Genomic DNA, 15,417 nt, shown 5'->3' with positions numbered 1-15,417 from the left:
CCTTTATACCTCCATCACTATAATTTTAAAAGTATTTTAATTTTTCCAGGATTCGTTTCTTTCCTGCTAACATTTCTAATCTCAAAAACAATCTCCATTTGTTTTTGTCCTTTGTTATTTTTGCAACTGAAGTGCTACTGAGCTCCCCTTTAGAGCATTAAGAAGTTGAATAAAACTAAGTCTAACTGTAATTACTGCAACACTTCATCAAGCTAATCTACCAGAATACTATAATGAGACAAGCTCCAACACAAAGGCCCACAAGAGACTCCAGGCAACACCGTACTCTAACAGGAGTATATTATCAATAGAAATGTATTACAGTACACTACATGGGCTGAAGTTGCCATGGTAAATGTTTCTTCTTAAAACTATCCCAGTGCGTCCTATGCACAGATCATCAATAAGGCACTAAACTGCATGCGTCCAAGTCCAACAGATTCAGGCTGAGATCTATAGAAAGTGATTAATTGGGGCTGAGTAACAAATGCCGGGGGCTTACAGCTGCTTCAGACTCCAGGTACTTGCCCTGCCTCCCATTGCAGGATAACTCAGCTGCTTGGGAAGGAACATAGCACACTTCAGTAAAGTGTCCCTGCTTTTATGTTGGATACAGAAGGCTGTAATACATGCAGTTCAGTACCAGCTACACACACGACAAGCTTGCCCCAGAGCATCTGTGGGGCAGGCAGCACGAAGAACGAACAGGCACAGACAGCCTAAGGTAGCCCTGTTTGATTTGGGAAATCAGACCCATAGGATACACCCTGCCCACCCTGCAATGTGCTCTGTATGTGCCAGCGGGCAGTTTATTTTCCTTTCAAAATACACGACTCTTCTACAACAGCAGCATTGATCTTAATGACATTTAAGCACCTAAATGCATCTGAAGATCTGGGCCAGAGAGAACTGACAGCTTCTATTTCCTATTGACATAACTGACATAAAGGATAAAATTGTACATGGCTATATTTGAGTTGGTAGTGTCAGTACAATAAAGATACCACCTATTAAGGCAGGGAAAATGAGCAATTGAATCAGAGAGGCTTGCACTTGCACAGGATGCATTGATCCAGCATTTGAAGTGCCTCCATTACTAGGCTAAAGCACGATTTCAAACAGAGTTTCAAACCTTCTACTTAAAAGCAGTTGGGAGCAAGAGGATTTTTCTCTTATGTCATGTTTAATGACGACCAACACTAGCAGATATGTACACGCAGCAGACCTGTTATAGCTGAAAAAAGGTGTGGTTAAAAACCAAGCCAAACCAGACCCCGCACTGCAGGCTGGCAGCACGCTCTGCAGGGCTCTGAATTTCCCAGCTGCGCCAGCGCCAACCACTCCTATACCCAGTGAATCCAGCACAACCTGGGACTAAATGCAACAGAGGAAAGAAGCAGAAGTCAATAACAATTCTCAGAAAATATATCTGCCCGGTAGCAGTTCTGCGGGTATGTGCTACTTCTGCAATCCTCAAATTCAAACAATCACTTTATGTAATAAGGACATATGAACAATCCACTGCAGTCCTTAAAACAGCAAGGCAGGTATGTTATTAAGAAAATCACACGCTTTAGAAAACCCTGTTACGTTTGCATCAAGCAAACTGTCAGATGTGTTCTGCTTCCTTTATTTCTTGGGAATGTACATGTGTACCGCCAGTGCAGAGTTACTGCTGTGGGTTAGTACTAACATTCTGCTTGTGCTTACAAACTTTGAAACAAAGTTTCTAAAACGCTTTGGGAGTCGGATTGTTCTTACTGGTTTAGGAAATAAGTGTTTATTTTCAGTTATCTCACGAAGTTTCTGCAAGCCGGCTACATCTTCCATTATCCCCCAGGCACAAGAAGTGATGACTACCAGTCACCTGTGCTAAAGACAAAGGCCAGCAGCGCAATATTCACAACGCATAAACACTTAAACCGGCCTCTCTTCTGAGTCACCCCGTTTGTTTCAGCGAATTTTTAAATTAAGGAAATAGTAAAACCTTTTCCAACAGAGGTGAGCCGGGCATTACGGGGCTGCCCACCTACCACCGGGCTGGCCCCAAGCCCGCAGAGAGAAGCTCACCGCCGGCCGCGCCGCTCGCCCGACGCCCCCGGGGCCGGCCCGGGGCTCCGGGAGCAGCTCAGGCAACGCCGGGCCGAGCCGCCGGCACCCCCTGGGCCCTCCGCCCCTCATAACCCACTCCCGACTCCTCCACGCCGGTGACCCCCAGCCTCCCCACGGCGGAGAAGGCCAGCCACCTGCCTGCCCCCGGCCCCGCGTACCTCTCTCCGCCGGCGCGGCCCGAGCGCGCAGCGGCAGAGCAGGGCGGCGGCGGCGGCACCCAGCAGCAGCCCCAGCAGGACGGCGGGAGCCAGCAAGGCGGGCAGCGCCTGCAGCGAGGGAGCCCAGAACTGCAGCCCCACCGCCCGCAGGCAGACCCCGGCCGCCGCCATCGGGCTCGTCCCGGCCCGCGGAGAGGAGAGGGGAGGGGAGGTCCCGCTGCTCGGGGCCCCTCCGCCCCCCGCCCTCGCCGCGGTGGGAGGAGACCGATGGCGGATGGATGCGGCGGCTGAGGCTCGGCCTGGCTTGGGGGCAACGCCTGGAAAGTCCCCGCGGCGCCCTACGCGCCCGCGGAGGGGCCTCCCGCCGCCATGCGGCGGCTGCTGGCCGGCCTGCTGCTGGCGCTGCTCCCCGGCGGGCCCTCCGCGCCCCCTCAGCCCCTCGGAGCGGCCGCCTGGCGCGCCCGGGGCTGGGGCCGCTCCCCGCCGAGCCCCACTGAGGGGGCCGGGGCGGCGGGACCGCCCCGGGAGCCCGGCGGTCAGACGGCGGCTGGGGTAAGGGCGCTGCGGGGGTGGCGGGTCCGTCCCTCGGCGGGGCGGGTCCGTGGGCCCGGGGCGGCTGATGGCGGGCGAAGGAGAGGCCCCGTCTGGGGTTTGCGGGAGGAGTGGGGGCCCGGCGGGGCTGCGGCGGCTCCCCGGCTCTTGGGCTGGGGGCGGCGGCCCGAATAGCTGCCAAGGGGTCGGTGTGGTGGGGCCATGCAGCGGGCCACATGCCCACCATGGCTCCGCTTCCCTCTTCTTCCTGAGGAGAGGCACTGGGGGTTTTTTATCTGGTCACAGCACCCTTGCCCTCTGGGGTCAGCCCAGCTGGGCACAGCCCGGTTAGCAGTGCCACCGGTGGCTTAGGATATACGGCTTCTATTTTTCGTTCTTTCCCCTTATCTGGGTATATATATGCCAATCTGCCTCAGAATGCGTCAGCATCATTTTCTTTTGCCCATGTGGAGAGCACCTGGCTGTGTGCGGTGGGCAATGGAGGGTGGCATGAACGATGGTTTGCGGTGTGATTGCAAAAAGACTGATGATCAGGAAACAGTATTGCAGGAAAATGAAAGGAAAAAAAAAAACACCAAAACCAACCACCTAATTATTCCACCAGATAAATAAATTAATATAAAACTTGGGAAAATGTCTGCTGGCAATATTACTGCATTAAAATAATTACTTTGGAAGCATGGTGCGAGTGCTGGCCCATAGAATTGGCACTATTTGCCGATGTGGAGCCCCTCACGATGCCCTCTGGTACTATGGATGCACTCTGCAGCAGCGTGGAAGAGTTGTGCCGAATATCCAGACTATATTTTCCAGTGCAGACTACTGAGAGCTGAGTGTCAGATAAGGCAGAAGAAAAAACAAGGAGTGATGTAATATCATTTGTAGTTGATGCACATGGATGCATGGATGTACAAACACTGTAGATTTTTGTGCATGAGCTGTTGTAAAACCACAGATGAATGAATGCCTGGAGTTTGTGGAAATCAGGAGCCATTTGTACACTGATTTCCTAGGAAGTAGAAAATAAAGCTTGTTAGCTAGCAAGCCACATTTTCTGCATGCCTTTCTGCATGCTTAGAACGCTGTCTACTTTTGTTGCAGGCTCATTTACAAAGGAAGAGGTGACGTTTAACATTCACATTCATATATATGCTGATATAATGTGTAAGAGTAATATTTGGGATTTGTATTTATAAACAAGATTTATTTCAACATGTAACGTAATAGACCATTGAACTGAAAGAGGGTAGATTTAGATTAGATATTAGAAGAAATTCTTTACTCTGAGGGTGGTGAGACACTGGAACAGGCTGTCCAGAGAGGTTGTGGGTGCCCCATCCCTGAAAACATTCAAGGCCAGGCTGGATGGGGCTCTGAGCAGCCTGGTCTAGTGGGAGGTGTCCCTGCCCATGGCAGGGGGGTTGGAACTAGATGATCTTTAAGGTCTTTTCCAAGCCAAACCATTCTATGAATGCTGTTTTATATTGTCATTGGTGTTTTACTCTGGTGTTATTACATCCATTTAGTGTACTGGTACGCATTTCCTTAATGCAGATAAGGCTCTGGACTGCTCTAGAAATATCTGGGAAAGGTTAATTCCCTTTTAACATGTCATGTCTATTGCTGCATATACATATGCATATATGGAAATACATATCTGTATATATGTATCCATCAGGCAATTTTTTGTTTAAGTTTGACACTGGAGTTTCTTGTTCTTACATTTTTGTCTTCTTGAGATGATCGGCTACTCAAAATTCAGCGTCATATAGGTTGTTTAACCAATAACAAAAAACTAATAATGCCATTAGAGAACTTTGGCGTAACTGAGTTTGTGTACGAGAATTCTGGAGTGCAGGGAGAGCTGTACAACAAGGTATTTGCAAATAGCTCTGGTGAAGAGCTCAGTCCCTGGGATCTCCCAGAGCAACATCCCAGGGCTGCTCAGTGTGCTGCATGTTCCCACCTGTGTTCATTTCTCTGTTCTTTCACTTCCACAAGAGTTGCCTCCAGTCCCTCGTATACTGTTTTCCAGAGCAGCATCCACTTAAAACCCTGGTCTCCTGGTGCACCCAATTTACCAGACGTCTTGTTTTTTCTGTTATTTTGAGGGAAAGTGCCCTGTCTGAAGTGAGAATTATTTTCACACAAGGTTAACTAAAGTTACAGCTCTAGCAATAATCAAAGTGACGGCATCCCTGAGCAAGCAAAGAAGAAAATTGCCCCTAACTTGCTGTACTGTAACAACAGTGGTGTTGACATAAGTCAGTACTTAACATTACTCACATGCAGTGCTTGGGAGCAAACAGAAACAGCAAGCGTGGGTCATGTCACTCAGCAGACTTAGAAGATCGCTGTTAATCAGCCAACATTCCTAACTCTGTATTATCTCCTGCAAGGAAGCATTTTTATTAAATGAAAACTTGCTTGTATGACTACTACATCTTGATCAAAACACTGGGCATTAACAATCCTTAAAAATACTGTTTTCTTTTACTGACGTTTTAGAGCTGTGATTTCTGTAGCTATCTCTGTGGTCTGGGCACAGGTGGGAGGCTGTCACAGATTGCCTCGTAAGCAGCAGTTTTTATCCTGTGGTCCTTTTGGAAGGCTCCGTGTCATTTTCCTCTGAAGGAAAAATGAGCGTAATGTCAGTAGATTTGATCATCTAATATGGACACATTCCTGCTGACTCCTCATGATCGTATTTTCCTGTGTCCTCAAACCTGTCTTTGAAAATGGCAAAGAAAGATTATTTTATAAGAAATTAAAAGGAAACCCTTCTGCTCCACTATTGTGCAGAGGCTCAGCCTGGTAATATGAAGTGTAAGTACAGCTTGAGCCCCAAGTGTGCGTAGCCATACTGGGAGACAGCAGAGCCTCACACTACGTGACAAGCTGTGGGAGACCTCTAGAGCTGTGTTGTGTCTCTCCTGGTAGTTAATTCTGAAATTCGAGGCTTTGTGGAACAGTGTTCTGTCTAATTGTAAAGCATAAATTCAGAGTAAGAGTTCAATATTGGACATTTATGAAAACAGTTCTTTTTTTATAATTGCTCTTTTCTGTGTTAACTTTAGGTTACTGAAGATAACCTGTGGCTTCAAAAAGAGATGGGATGTCTGGGAATGACAGGTATGTTACTGTTTTCTCTCTCTTTTCAGCACTGGGGGGTGTCCCAGGACTCCCAGGGCACGGGTGTGAAGGTGGGCAGGGGACTGGAGCTGTGCCCTGGTGGCCCACTGTCATCAGTGGGACTCCTGATCCTGGGCCACAGGGGGGTGTTTGCTCAGAAGTTAGGAATAGGGTGCTCTAGGCTCCCTAAACAGCTCATCTAGAGTGGAGCCACTGTGAGAAGACCTTAGTTCATACCCTGCTCTGAGTCATTTTCAGGAGGAGCCCTTTTTCCTCATTAAACACAATGACGTAGGGGAGCACCCTCTGATACCCAGCATTCCCAGTGTTGTGGAAAACCCATATTACTTAAAGCTGATGAAGACCTTGTTCCTTTTCAGAAGCTAACTTATTCTCAATGCATTTACTAACACTGTTGCAAAACCTACTCTGGAGGTTATTTTCAATGATTACAATGTAATTACAATAGCTAATATATTTTGTCCCGGACCATGTTGTTAAGAACTCATACACGTAGGGGGTCTGGAAGTGCTGCTGTGATGCTTATACTGTTTACAGCCAGTATCAAGTATACTTGTCACTGATCTCAGATACACCGGGCATCTCCAGTGATAGTTGCCTAATCTGATCAAAATAGGGTACCCCTATGCTTAGAGAAGTCCCTTACGGCTTGGAGGAGCTGCATCTTAGGGCTGACTACCACAGGCTCTTTGTGTACATTTGAACAAATCGCTTAGTTTCCGAGTCTCTAGTCTTTATTTTCTTTACGTGTGTATAATAAATAGAGTGCTACCTCACCCAAGTGTAGTGGAGATGAGTATCCTGAAAGGTTATGACATCCTCATACAGCACATTAATGGGGGCAATGCAGTGTCTGAAATAGGCACTGCCCCCCCGCCATGGCTGTGATTCCCCTAAGAGATGATTTCATAACATGGATTTGCCAAGAAATTACACGCTCTGAAGCAGTCATCTAGTGAGATGCCTCTAATTTCTTTGCCCTGTGCCATGGCTAATTCACAAATGAGTTTATTAATTTAAATACGAAAGCAAATAATTCAGATTTGCTGAGCTTCCTTGTTTTTTCCCTGTATTTATTCAATGTCATCTTTGCTACTCGCATCTTGCTTTCTGATGGGTTGCAAATTATTAATGTACCATCCACTGAGAGAGGAAATGCATTCAATCCTTTAGCTCAGAAGAAGCTTCTGGCACTAAAGAAAAAGTGGGGTGATAGGAGGATTTTGACAAGCAATATCTTTTTGTTAGTGGTTGAAAATAGTGTGGCCAGGAGGACTTGGGAAGGGATCGTCCCTTTGAACTCAGCACTGGTGAGGCCACACCTCGAATACCATGTTCAGTTTTGGGCCCCTCACAACAAGAAAGACGTTGAGGTGCTGGAGTGTGTCCAGAGAAGAACAACGAAGCTGGTGAGAGGTCTAGAGAACAAGTCTTCTGAGGAGCGTCTGAGGGAACTGGGATTGTTTAGCCTGGAGAAAAGGCTGAGGGGAGACCTTATCGCTCTCTACAACTACCTGAAAGGAGGTTGTAGCGAGGTGAGTGTTGGTCTCTTCTCCCAAGTAACAAGTGATAGGACAAGAGGAAAGAGCCTCAAGTTGCACCAAGGGAGGTTTAGAATGGATATTAGGCAAAACTTCTTCACTGAAAGGGTTATCAAGCATTGGAACAGGCTGCCCAGGGAAGTGGTTGAGTCACCATCCCTGGAGGTATTTAAAAGACTTGTAGACACTGTGCTCAGGGACGTGGTTTTGTGGTGAACTTGGCAGTGTTAGGTTACTGATTGGACTTGATGATCTTGAGGATCTTTTCCGACCTAAGTGATTCTATGAAACTGCCATTTTGTTAGGAGGTAAATATACGTGTTAAATGAGGGGCTGCTACAAGCACTGAATTGTATGCTTGATTTTATAACTGAGAATTGTCCCATTGTAATAAACATGATTTTTTAACATAATTAAAGCTAAGTTTTTAGTGGCTTGGTTAATCACGGTCCTAGACTTTTTATTTCTAACTGAAGAAGTTCTCAGTGAAAGTAGCGAGATGGAAACTTCTGCATAAAACCTTTGTCATGGAAAATGGCAGTGTGCTGAAGTGAAACAGTTTGTGGCAACACACTGATCTCAGGGTTTCTGTTGAAAGCTTTTTCAAGTTGTTTCTGGATCAGATGAGAAACAAGCAATCCCGGAATAGCCCTGTGGTTGGGGAACACAATGGATTTTGGAGACTTATGTTCAAGTCTGCTCTGACTTACTCAAAACAAGCCTGGAAAGTAGATTTGTTTTGTCTTGTTGATGCCCATAGTTTCTTTGACTTTGTAGCAAGAAAAGCTAATGGCAACATTCAAAATTGAAATACAGTAAATTACTACCTTTGCCTGTTCATTGTTGTGTGTAATTGAAAGGGCTTCAAATTGGATCTTGTATCCTGGATGGTTTTCAGGACAGGGAATAAGTCAGAACAATAACAAAAATATGTAAGCAAGTATGTTTAACTCTTTTCTTCCCCACTGAAATAGAGCAAGATTGTTCTAGGCTTTGCTGATAAATTGCGTTTTTTCCTCTCAGTGTCAGGTGATTTTTAATTCTGAACGCGACATTTCACAAACTTGTCAGAGTCTTCACTTTCCTGCTGTAATTTGGCAGGTTAGGATGTGTTGTAAAGGTACAGGAGTCTTAAGGACATACTGGAGTCTTTGCTGCAAACCTATTGCAGCACTGTTTTAATTTTGTATCATCCTATTTAGTTGACGTGGACAAGAATAATCGTCATGCTAACTTGTATGAAGAACAAATAAGGCACTGTAGTGTTGTACTTGCCCTTTTAATGGTGGTCCATCTGTGCCACTAAAACATTCAGGACTCAGCCCATTTACTCCAGTGGTGAAGGGGCCTACAGGAGAGATGGGGAGGGATTCTTTTTGAGGGAGTGTAGTGATAGGACAAGGGGTAACAGTTTCAAACTGAAAGGGGGGGAGACTTAGATTAGATATTAGGATGAAATTCTTTACTGTGAGGGTGGTGAGACACTGGAACAGGTTGCCCAGAGAAGTTGTGGATGCCCCATCCCTGGAGGTGTTCAAGGCCAGGTTGGATGGGGTTTTGAGCAGCCTGGTCTAGTGGGAGGTGTCTCTGCCCATGGCAGGGGCGTTGGAACTAGATGATCTTTAAGGTCACTTCTTGGAACTAGATGGTCTTTAAGGTTGCTTCCAACCCAAACCATTCTATAATTCTATGAAGACTTGTGCTTTAGCACTGAAGGTCTCTGTCATTACACAAAACTAATTTCTTAGTAAAAGACAGTATGCTGAACACAAACAGAGGACAGTTTCTTTTCTTAGATACCTGTCCTTCTACTCCCAGCCCTTACGAACACAGACCCACTGTTGCCATAGTCTTCACATGGTAGGTGTTGGTAGGTGTGATGCCTAAATGTTGTACCAGGTCGGATCCTCTCTGTATTTGCGCACCCTGAGCAGCAAGCAAACGCGGTGAGAGCTGGGAGTGGGGAGCTCTCCTGCCTAAGTTTATTGCCTGTGCCTTGAGTGTGGCTGCTGGAGGTCCAAAGGAGCAAAAGGTCACCACCCAAAGCAATAGTGCATAAACTCAAGAGCAGGAAATGGGGACCTACCTGGGGACCATAGCAAAGAAAACTGAACAGCATTAAATAGCAGAGACTGTTCTGATCAACTGAGCATTTGTCATTTCATCGCACTGCGTATATGTGGGACTGAGTGAATGCTATAGTAATATGAGTGGTAAAACATTACACCAATCTTCCAGCAGTTTCACCTATATTAATATTTATTTTCATGTTTTCATTTTGTAATTCAATACAAAGCCGACCTAGCAGCACTGGTAATTAGCTAGGAATATGCCGTTTAAGACAGGGTTCTGGCATATCTGTTTATATTGGCTTTATGGAGGATTAAATCATGGGAAAATGTTTTAGTAACATGCTAATTAAAAGTTAGATAAAATATTTAACAACTTGATAATACATTGTAAAAATGTGGACTGTTTATTTTGTGTCATTAAGGAAAACAAAGCAAAGAAAATTTCCTCTTGAAGATGGTGATATTGTCTCACATCTCAAAAGAAAGTAAAATTACTGCCTTTGATGAACTGTTTCGCTTGGTATCTTTGGAGATGTTTGCAGAAAAGCCCCAGATGAAGCCTCATGCTCTGCTGGTTTGCTCGCTGGGAAGTGTTTTGGCCTGAGGCATTGTACCTGGTGAGTGCCTGGTGGCAGCCTGGCCAGCCCAGCCGAGAGGGGACTGTTTGGACTGTAAGTAAAGCTGAAACCGTTCCCCTGCTTTGCAAAGTTTCCCTTTTTAAAAGGAGTGGGAATAGTTTCCGTTTAGAAACTAATGGAAGTGAAGACCATGCAGCTCTGATAATGGCTTTTCTGAAAACAGCCAGAAAAGTGGCAAAGGTTGAAGCTGTAAAAAGAAAAGAGAGTAGAGGGAACAAGGAGACGGCAGAGTCAGAGTCAGAATTAGGAGGCATCTCTGAGGGGACACTGACAATGGTGTGCTCGCACTTCTGAGCATCAGGATATCCAAAAGAAAGCTCGATGCTTGTTAGTGGAAGGCCTCAGGAGTCAAGTATTAGTCTTTTCCAACCTCGGATGAATCTATTTGTTAAAAAAAGGCAATTTCAGAACAGAAATCTAGAATAGATGTGAAAACCACAAAATGTGTGATGCCTGTACTGTCCTTTCTCAGATATTCAGCATCCAGCTTTTCAAGAAATCATCAACCATCTACAATCCATCTAGGACCTTATCTGAAAAGCAATAGCATGTGAATTGATAAATACAATTATTTTGTCTTGATGCTAAGAGTATGCAGCAAGTTATGTGTAAAAGCAGTTACGTTCTTGTAGGTCAGCTGGACTAAACTGTATAATGTGGATCAGGAAAAAATATTTAACTGACAGTCGATAACTACAAAAATAATGAGATAGAAGAGTGCTGCTTTTCTGTCAAGGGAAGTCAGGGTATTATAAAACAGTCTATATTGCTAAAAATTAATAGGAAGGATGAGAAGAAATCTGGAGGAAGGCAGTGGCCCATGTTGTTGTATGGACGTGTGTCACACTGATTGAATCTATTAAAGCAAAACCTTCCACTGACTGCTGGGAAGATACAAGTGAATTTGCAGAAGTATCTTTGTAATCATCATCAACGCTGAGGCAGCTTAACATAATGTCAAGAACCTGCAAAATCCCCAGCCTCCAATTACTGATGATGGAGCAGCCAAATAGCAGCCAAATAACATGCCTGGAGACTTCTGCTGGGATCTGGGCATGTTATCTTGGGATTGCAAGTGATGACAAAGCACAACTTGAAAACAGACTCATCTGTGTAATTATTAATCCAGAGATTTATTCGGAGTCAGAGAACATGATCAGTTAATTAAATTGTTTACTGTGGACTTGATACTCTCCAGAGGGGAGTATCAGGATTTGCTGCCACATGAAAAGTGCAGTTGGGTGTGCTGATGGAGATGTCGCGCTGCATAGGGCACAAGAACAAAAGATATTTTATGAAGCAATTACCCCTTTCTTGTTGGCTGACCTCCCTCATCCAAAACACGTAAGGAAATGATCAGCTAAACAAGGAGCACTTTCGAGGTAGTAGTTGTTCAACCCAGCCCATACATTTTGCCATTTTGACTTCTGACTCTTACAAAGCCTACAAAGAAGCACCATGTCTTCAGTCAGGGTTTCTGTTTACTGTAAAGGAAAGCGCATCTCCAGTAGTCTGTCAAAAAACCCGAAAAATAGGATTGGTGCTCCACCTCCATAGGAATGGGGGGGCAATTGCATTAATATATGAGACACAGCAAATGTAAAATGAATCTTTTTCAATGTTTGGATATATCTATACAAAACTGCAAAGGGGCTTGATTCAGTAGTCAGAACATAGGTTTAGAGCCATTGGAAGTGGGATATAGTATGATACTTGGATCTGCTGGGCATTGCCATGGCCAGGTAGGCTCAGACTGGTAGCCAGCGGGTCTGTACTGCACTTACAGTTCAGCACTGGTGTCATCCTGAGTGATTTGCGCTGTTGCTTCATCTTGAAACAGAAATATGCCCTGCATGACTACCCTGAAAAACTTCTGACCCCAAAGATATGCAGGCATTTGGTATTACAATTACACACATTACTGTTCCCACCAAGTTTACCTGTTATTTTTGCAGTCCCTAAATTAGGCTGAGTCTGTTGCATTGTTTAACAGTGGTTTAAGTATTTAAGTTAAAGAAGTGAATTAAAGCTGATTGTAAAATATAAACAGCTAGCTTCTCCTGGCCCATATATCCACAATTTTCTCCAATATAAACCACTACCTCCCAAATAAAAAGCGTGCTATTCCAGCATGGGAAGACAGTGAAACTCCCCAAGATACACGTGTCCGTCTGGGTTCTGTAAGCAGTAGGACTGCATCTCATTCATTAGGTTAACAGAAATCTTTTCAGTGATTCATGTGCATCAATGCTTCGAGGCCCTTTATAGGACCTCCTTCTAAGGGTCCAATTCTGAATGCTCTGTGCGTGTCTTTTCTACTGTATTGTTCTTCCAACAAAGCAGTGTCTTTTCAAAAAAATGCTCCTTCTCATATTAATGAGATTTTAGTGTCTTCAGCTTTTCAACTATCTTCAGCTTTTCATATCTCATTAACATATAATAGGTTTTTTAAAAATGAGAACTTTATAGAAAAATGTCATTTGCCAAAAAACTTTGCTTTTCAATGAGAGTTTTTGTTCACATGAATATAAGTTGCTAATGATTAAAATACGGGATTTAAAAATAAGTAATAAATGAGAACTAATATGTAAAGAATGAAAAAAAAGTATCTTCTTTAAACATAGAGAGCCAACTATCATTTTGAAATTTTCATGACATTTTTTCTCTTCATTCAGCATCTTTACCTTTTGACAATTTGGTATATTAAATTATTGATTTTTAGTATAAGCTCCTTTTATTAATGTCATAGGTGCTTTCACTTTAGCAGATGAAAGTGATATGATTTTGAAACGGCTCTTGTAATTTTGTGTGATATCATGGACTAATCTTTCATAAAAATGTAGGAGTATAAGCTAGCATTTATATTGCTAATTACTAAATTGAGGAGCATTTGATTTGATGGCACTCCAATTCAGCTGAAACGTAGCTGAGACCCTTACTCAACTGAGAAGTATTTTTGTTTTGAATATGTATTGACATGGTTAATGGTTAATTGGCAGACTGAATCTTTGAAGCAGAACACCCTTAGCACTGAGGCCACTCACGTCGTGGAGTGCTTCAATTATTTATGCATTGCTGAAAATTTCTTTGTGTTGAAAATATTAACAGTCGATATAAGGCTGAAACCTTTTAATACATTAGATGCTTCACATTTAAATGGCAAGGAGTTTTCTGTAGGGTATATGTGAGTTCCTTAGGTAGGAAGCAGTTTTGTTCTAACTCCTGCTGGGTTTTGTGGGGTGAATCCCATCTCTGTTTCCTGTCTGGCCTCATGTCTTTGTTACCTGTATTGATTTTAAGTGCTTTGAGGGAGAGTGTGCTGGTTGCTGTGTGCACTGTCTGTAACCTGCACCAAGGGGCTGCCGCACAGGAGCCAGCTTTAGCTCTAATACAGAGTGTCGCCTTGGTTTTCAGCAATGCACTTACCTCTTGTCATTCAAGCAAGTGAAGCCCCTCACCGGCTCTTGACATCTGCCGCCCCAGACGATCAGTGGAGCCATTCACTGTTTGCTTTGATACCTTCATGGACAAAGAAGATTTTGTTCAAACGAGAGTCTTCTGTTAATCACCAACTGGTCAGTAGAAGATGGCTTGCCACTTTTAATGTTTGTAAGGATTGTAGCAATTATATCAAAAGTGAACGTTGCTGGGAACTTACTGCCCATTTCTAATACTGTCTCAGGTGATTATGTTCACTTGAGATGGCTTCAGCAACACCAACTAGTTGTGAGACTTCCAAAGAATTATTGTGACAGATACAGCTATGTGATTGCTGTGTAAATTCTGATAGACGTTTAGTAATGAAACGCATCTGTATAGTCTGATGAACTTTGTGCATAGTGCACTTTTTAGGGAATTGTGATAGCCAAAAGATGAATACATCAATTAACATAATAGTAATTACTTGTGGGAATAAGTTCATACAAATTTGGACTAGAAAAAAAGATTAACTATTGGGATAACAAAGCTGTTAAATTTGAAGTTGATTAATACCCTTAAAATTTTTTTCTCATTTCATTATTTGCATAATTTGACTTGTGCTGCAGTTTGTGAATTATGATATTTGCATACACTATGTAGACTTTTCTTCTTCCTCCACAGCCTGAAGATGTGTCCAATATGTCAATGTCTTCTGGATTTGGAATAACCCTTCAGAAATGTGGTGTGGTAAGTTTTCTTACATTTGTCTTGTTAATTTGATGGGAAGTTTTCATCCAAATGTCCTTTAAAAAGTGGAAACAGAATTGTGCCCATGCTGGGTATTTGGGAGAATGTCCATTTTGATATTAAGATGATTGCACTGTCTGTAAGAGGCACAGTTTTGCAATGTTGATTTAAAACTGAAGGAACTGAGTGAAGTCTTCTCTCAGACTTTAGGGGATTTTGGATTGTGGTCAGAGTAAATAGCTCAGTGTGAATTTGTAAAACTATAAATGGGCAAAGCCCAGTGAACCCTAGAAATCAGCCACAAGGCTGGGTGTAAATAGAGACATACTTCTTCAGAGGATGAGATAAGCCTTCTGAGATACTCTCCTGGCTCAGCCATGGGTGCTGTACATGTGTCCAGTATGGACTCCTGTTGAACAATGGGACGCTGAGCCCTGTGATGCCCACTGTGTCTTTAGGCATCCCGTCATACAGCCATAAAAGGGGCAGTGTGTCCTAGTCTGCATATTCAGTGGGACTCAGCTACAGCACAGTATTTAATGAAAAAAAGCTTTCATTTGACTGGTATAAAATGTTTATGAGGAGCAAAGACCTCCTTACTATAAGGAAATCTTAAACCTTCCATTTTATTTTTAATTTATGTGGCATAGGTTGATAGGTTTACCTAGACTGTTATTTTTCCTTTACTTTTTTTTTCATTGTTTTTTTTTTTACACCGGCTGAAATAAGTCTGAATTTTCATAATTAGAGACAGTTCGTCGTACCTGTCCTATGGAGAGCAAAAACGCATCCAACTTTAAGACAAATCTGAATTCAGCCACTGAAATGCTGCATATGAGGGTAGAGGATTCAGTAACCAGTACGGAAGAGGTGACATTATAACCTGCATCAGATCATTTGCATAGAGAAGAATGAATATGCATAACATCTCATGGCACTAATTGCCTATAATGTTGTTATTGAAATTGCTGCATATCGAAATTAACAAGGCTGAATAGTGAGCATTTCAGGTGTAAGAAGCAGT

The 15,417-nt window shown here is 43.6% G+C and overlaps 2 protein-coding genes across 11 annotated transcripts in view; one reads left to right on the top strand and one right to left on the bottom strand.

The window, feature by feature from the left end:
* The window catches only part of EVC (EvC ciliary complex subunit 1), a 56,961-nt gene extending 54,155 nt beyond the window's left edge, over nt 1-2,806 (bottom strand). For 2 of the 4 annotated variants that reach the window (XM_054202978.1, XM_054202979.1), the window contains exon 1: nt 2,271-2,804. In XM_054202978.1, coding sequence (XP_054058953.1) covers nt 2,271-2,441 — 171 coding nt within the window. In that variant the 5' untranslated portion in view covers nt 2,442-2,804. Of the gene's footprint in view, nt 1-2,270 lie in introns of all 4 variants that reach the window. The other 2 variants (XM_054202980.1, XM_054202977.1) reach the window with 2 other exon arrangements.
* The window catches only part of EVC2 (EvC ciliary complex subunit 2), an 82,502-nt gene continuing 69,724 nt past the window's right edge, over nt 2,640-15,417 (top strand). For 5 of the 7 annotated variants that reach the window (XM_054202975.1, XM_054202971.1, XM_054202974.1 and 2 more), the window contains exons 1-4: nt 2,640-2,822; nt 5,900-5,954; nt 13,641-13,801; nt 14,328-14,393. In XM_054202975.1, coding sequence (XP_054058950.1) covers nt 2,640-2,822; nt 5,900-5,954; nt 13,641-13,801; nt 14,328-14,393 — 465 coding nt within the window. Of the gene's footprint in view, nt 2,823-5,468; nt 5,649-5,899; nt 5,955-13,640; nt 13,802-14,327; nt 14,394-15,417 lie in introns of those variants that run through there. The other 2 variants (XM_054202973.1, XM_054202976.1) reach the window with 2 other exon arrangements.

Source organism: Rissa tridactyla, chromosome 5, assembly GCF_028500815.1.
Source record: "Rissa tridactyla isolate bRisTri1 chromosome 5, bRisTri1.patW.cur.20221130, whole genome shotgun sequence".
In the NCBI taxonomy this organism is placed as follows: Eukaryota; Metazoa; Chordata; class Aves; order Charadriiformes; family Laridae; genus Rissa; species Rissa tridactyla.
Note: the sequence above shows the minus strand (reverse complement) of the source record. Positions and strands in the feature narration are given on the sequence as shown.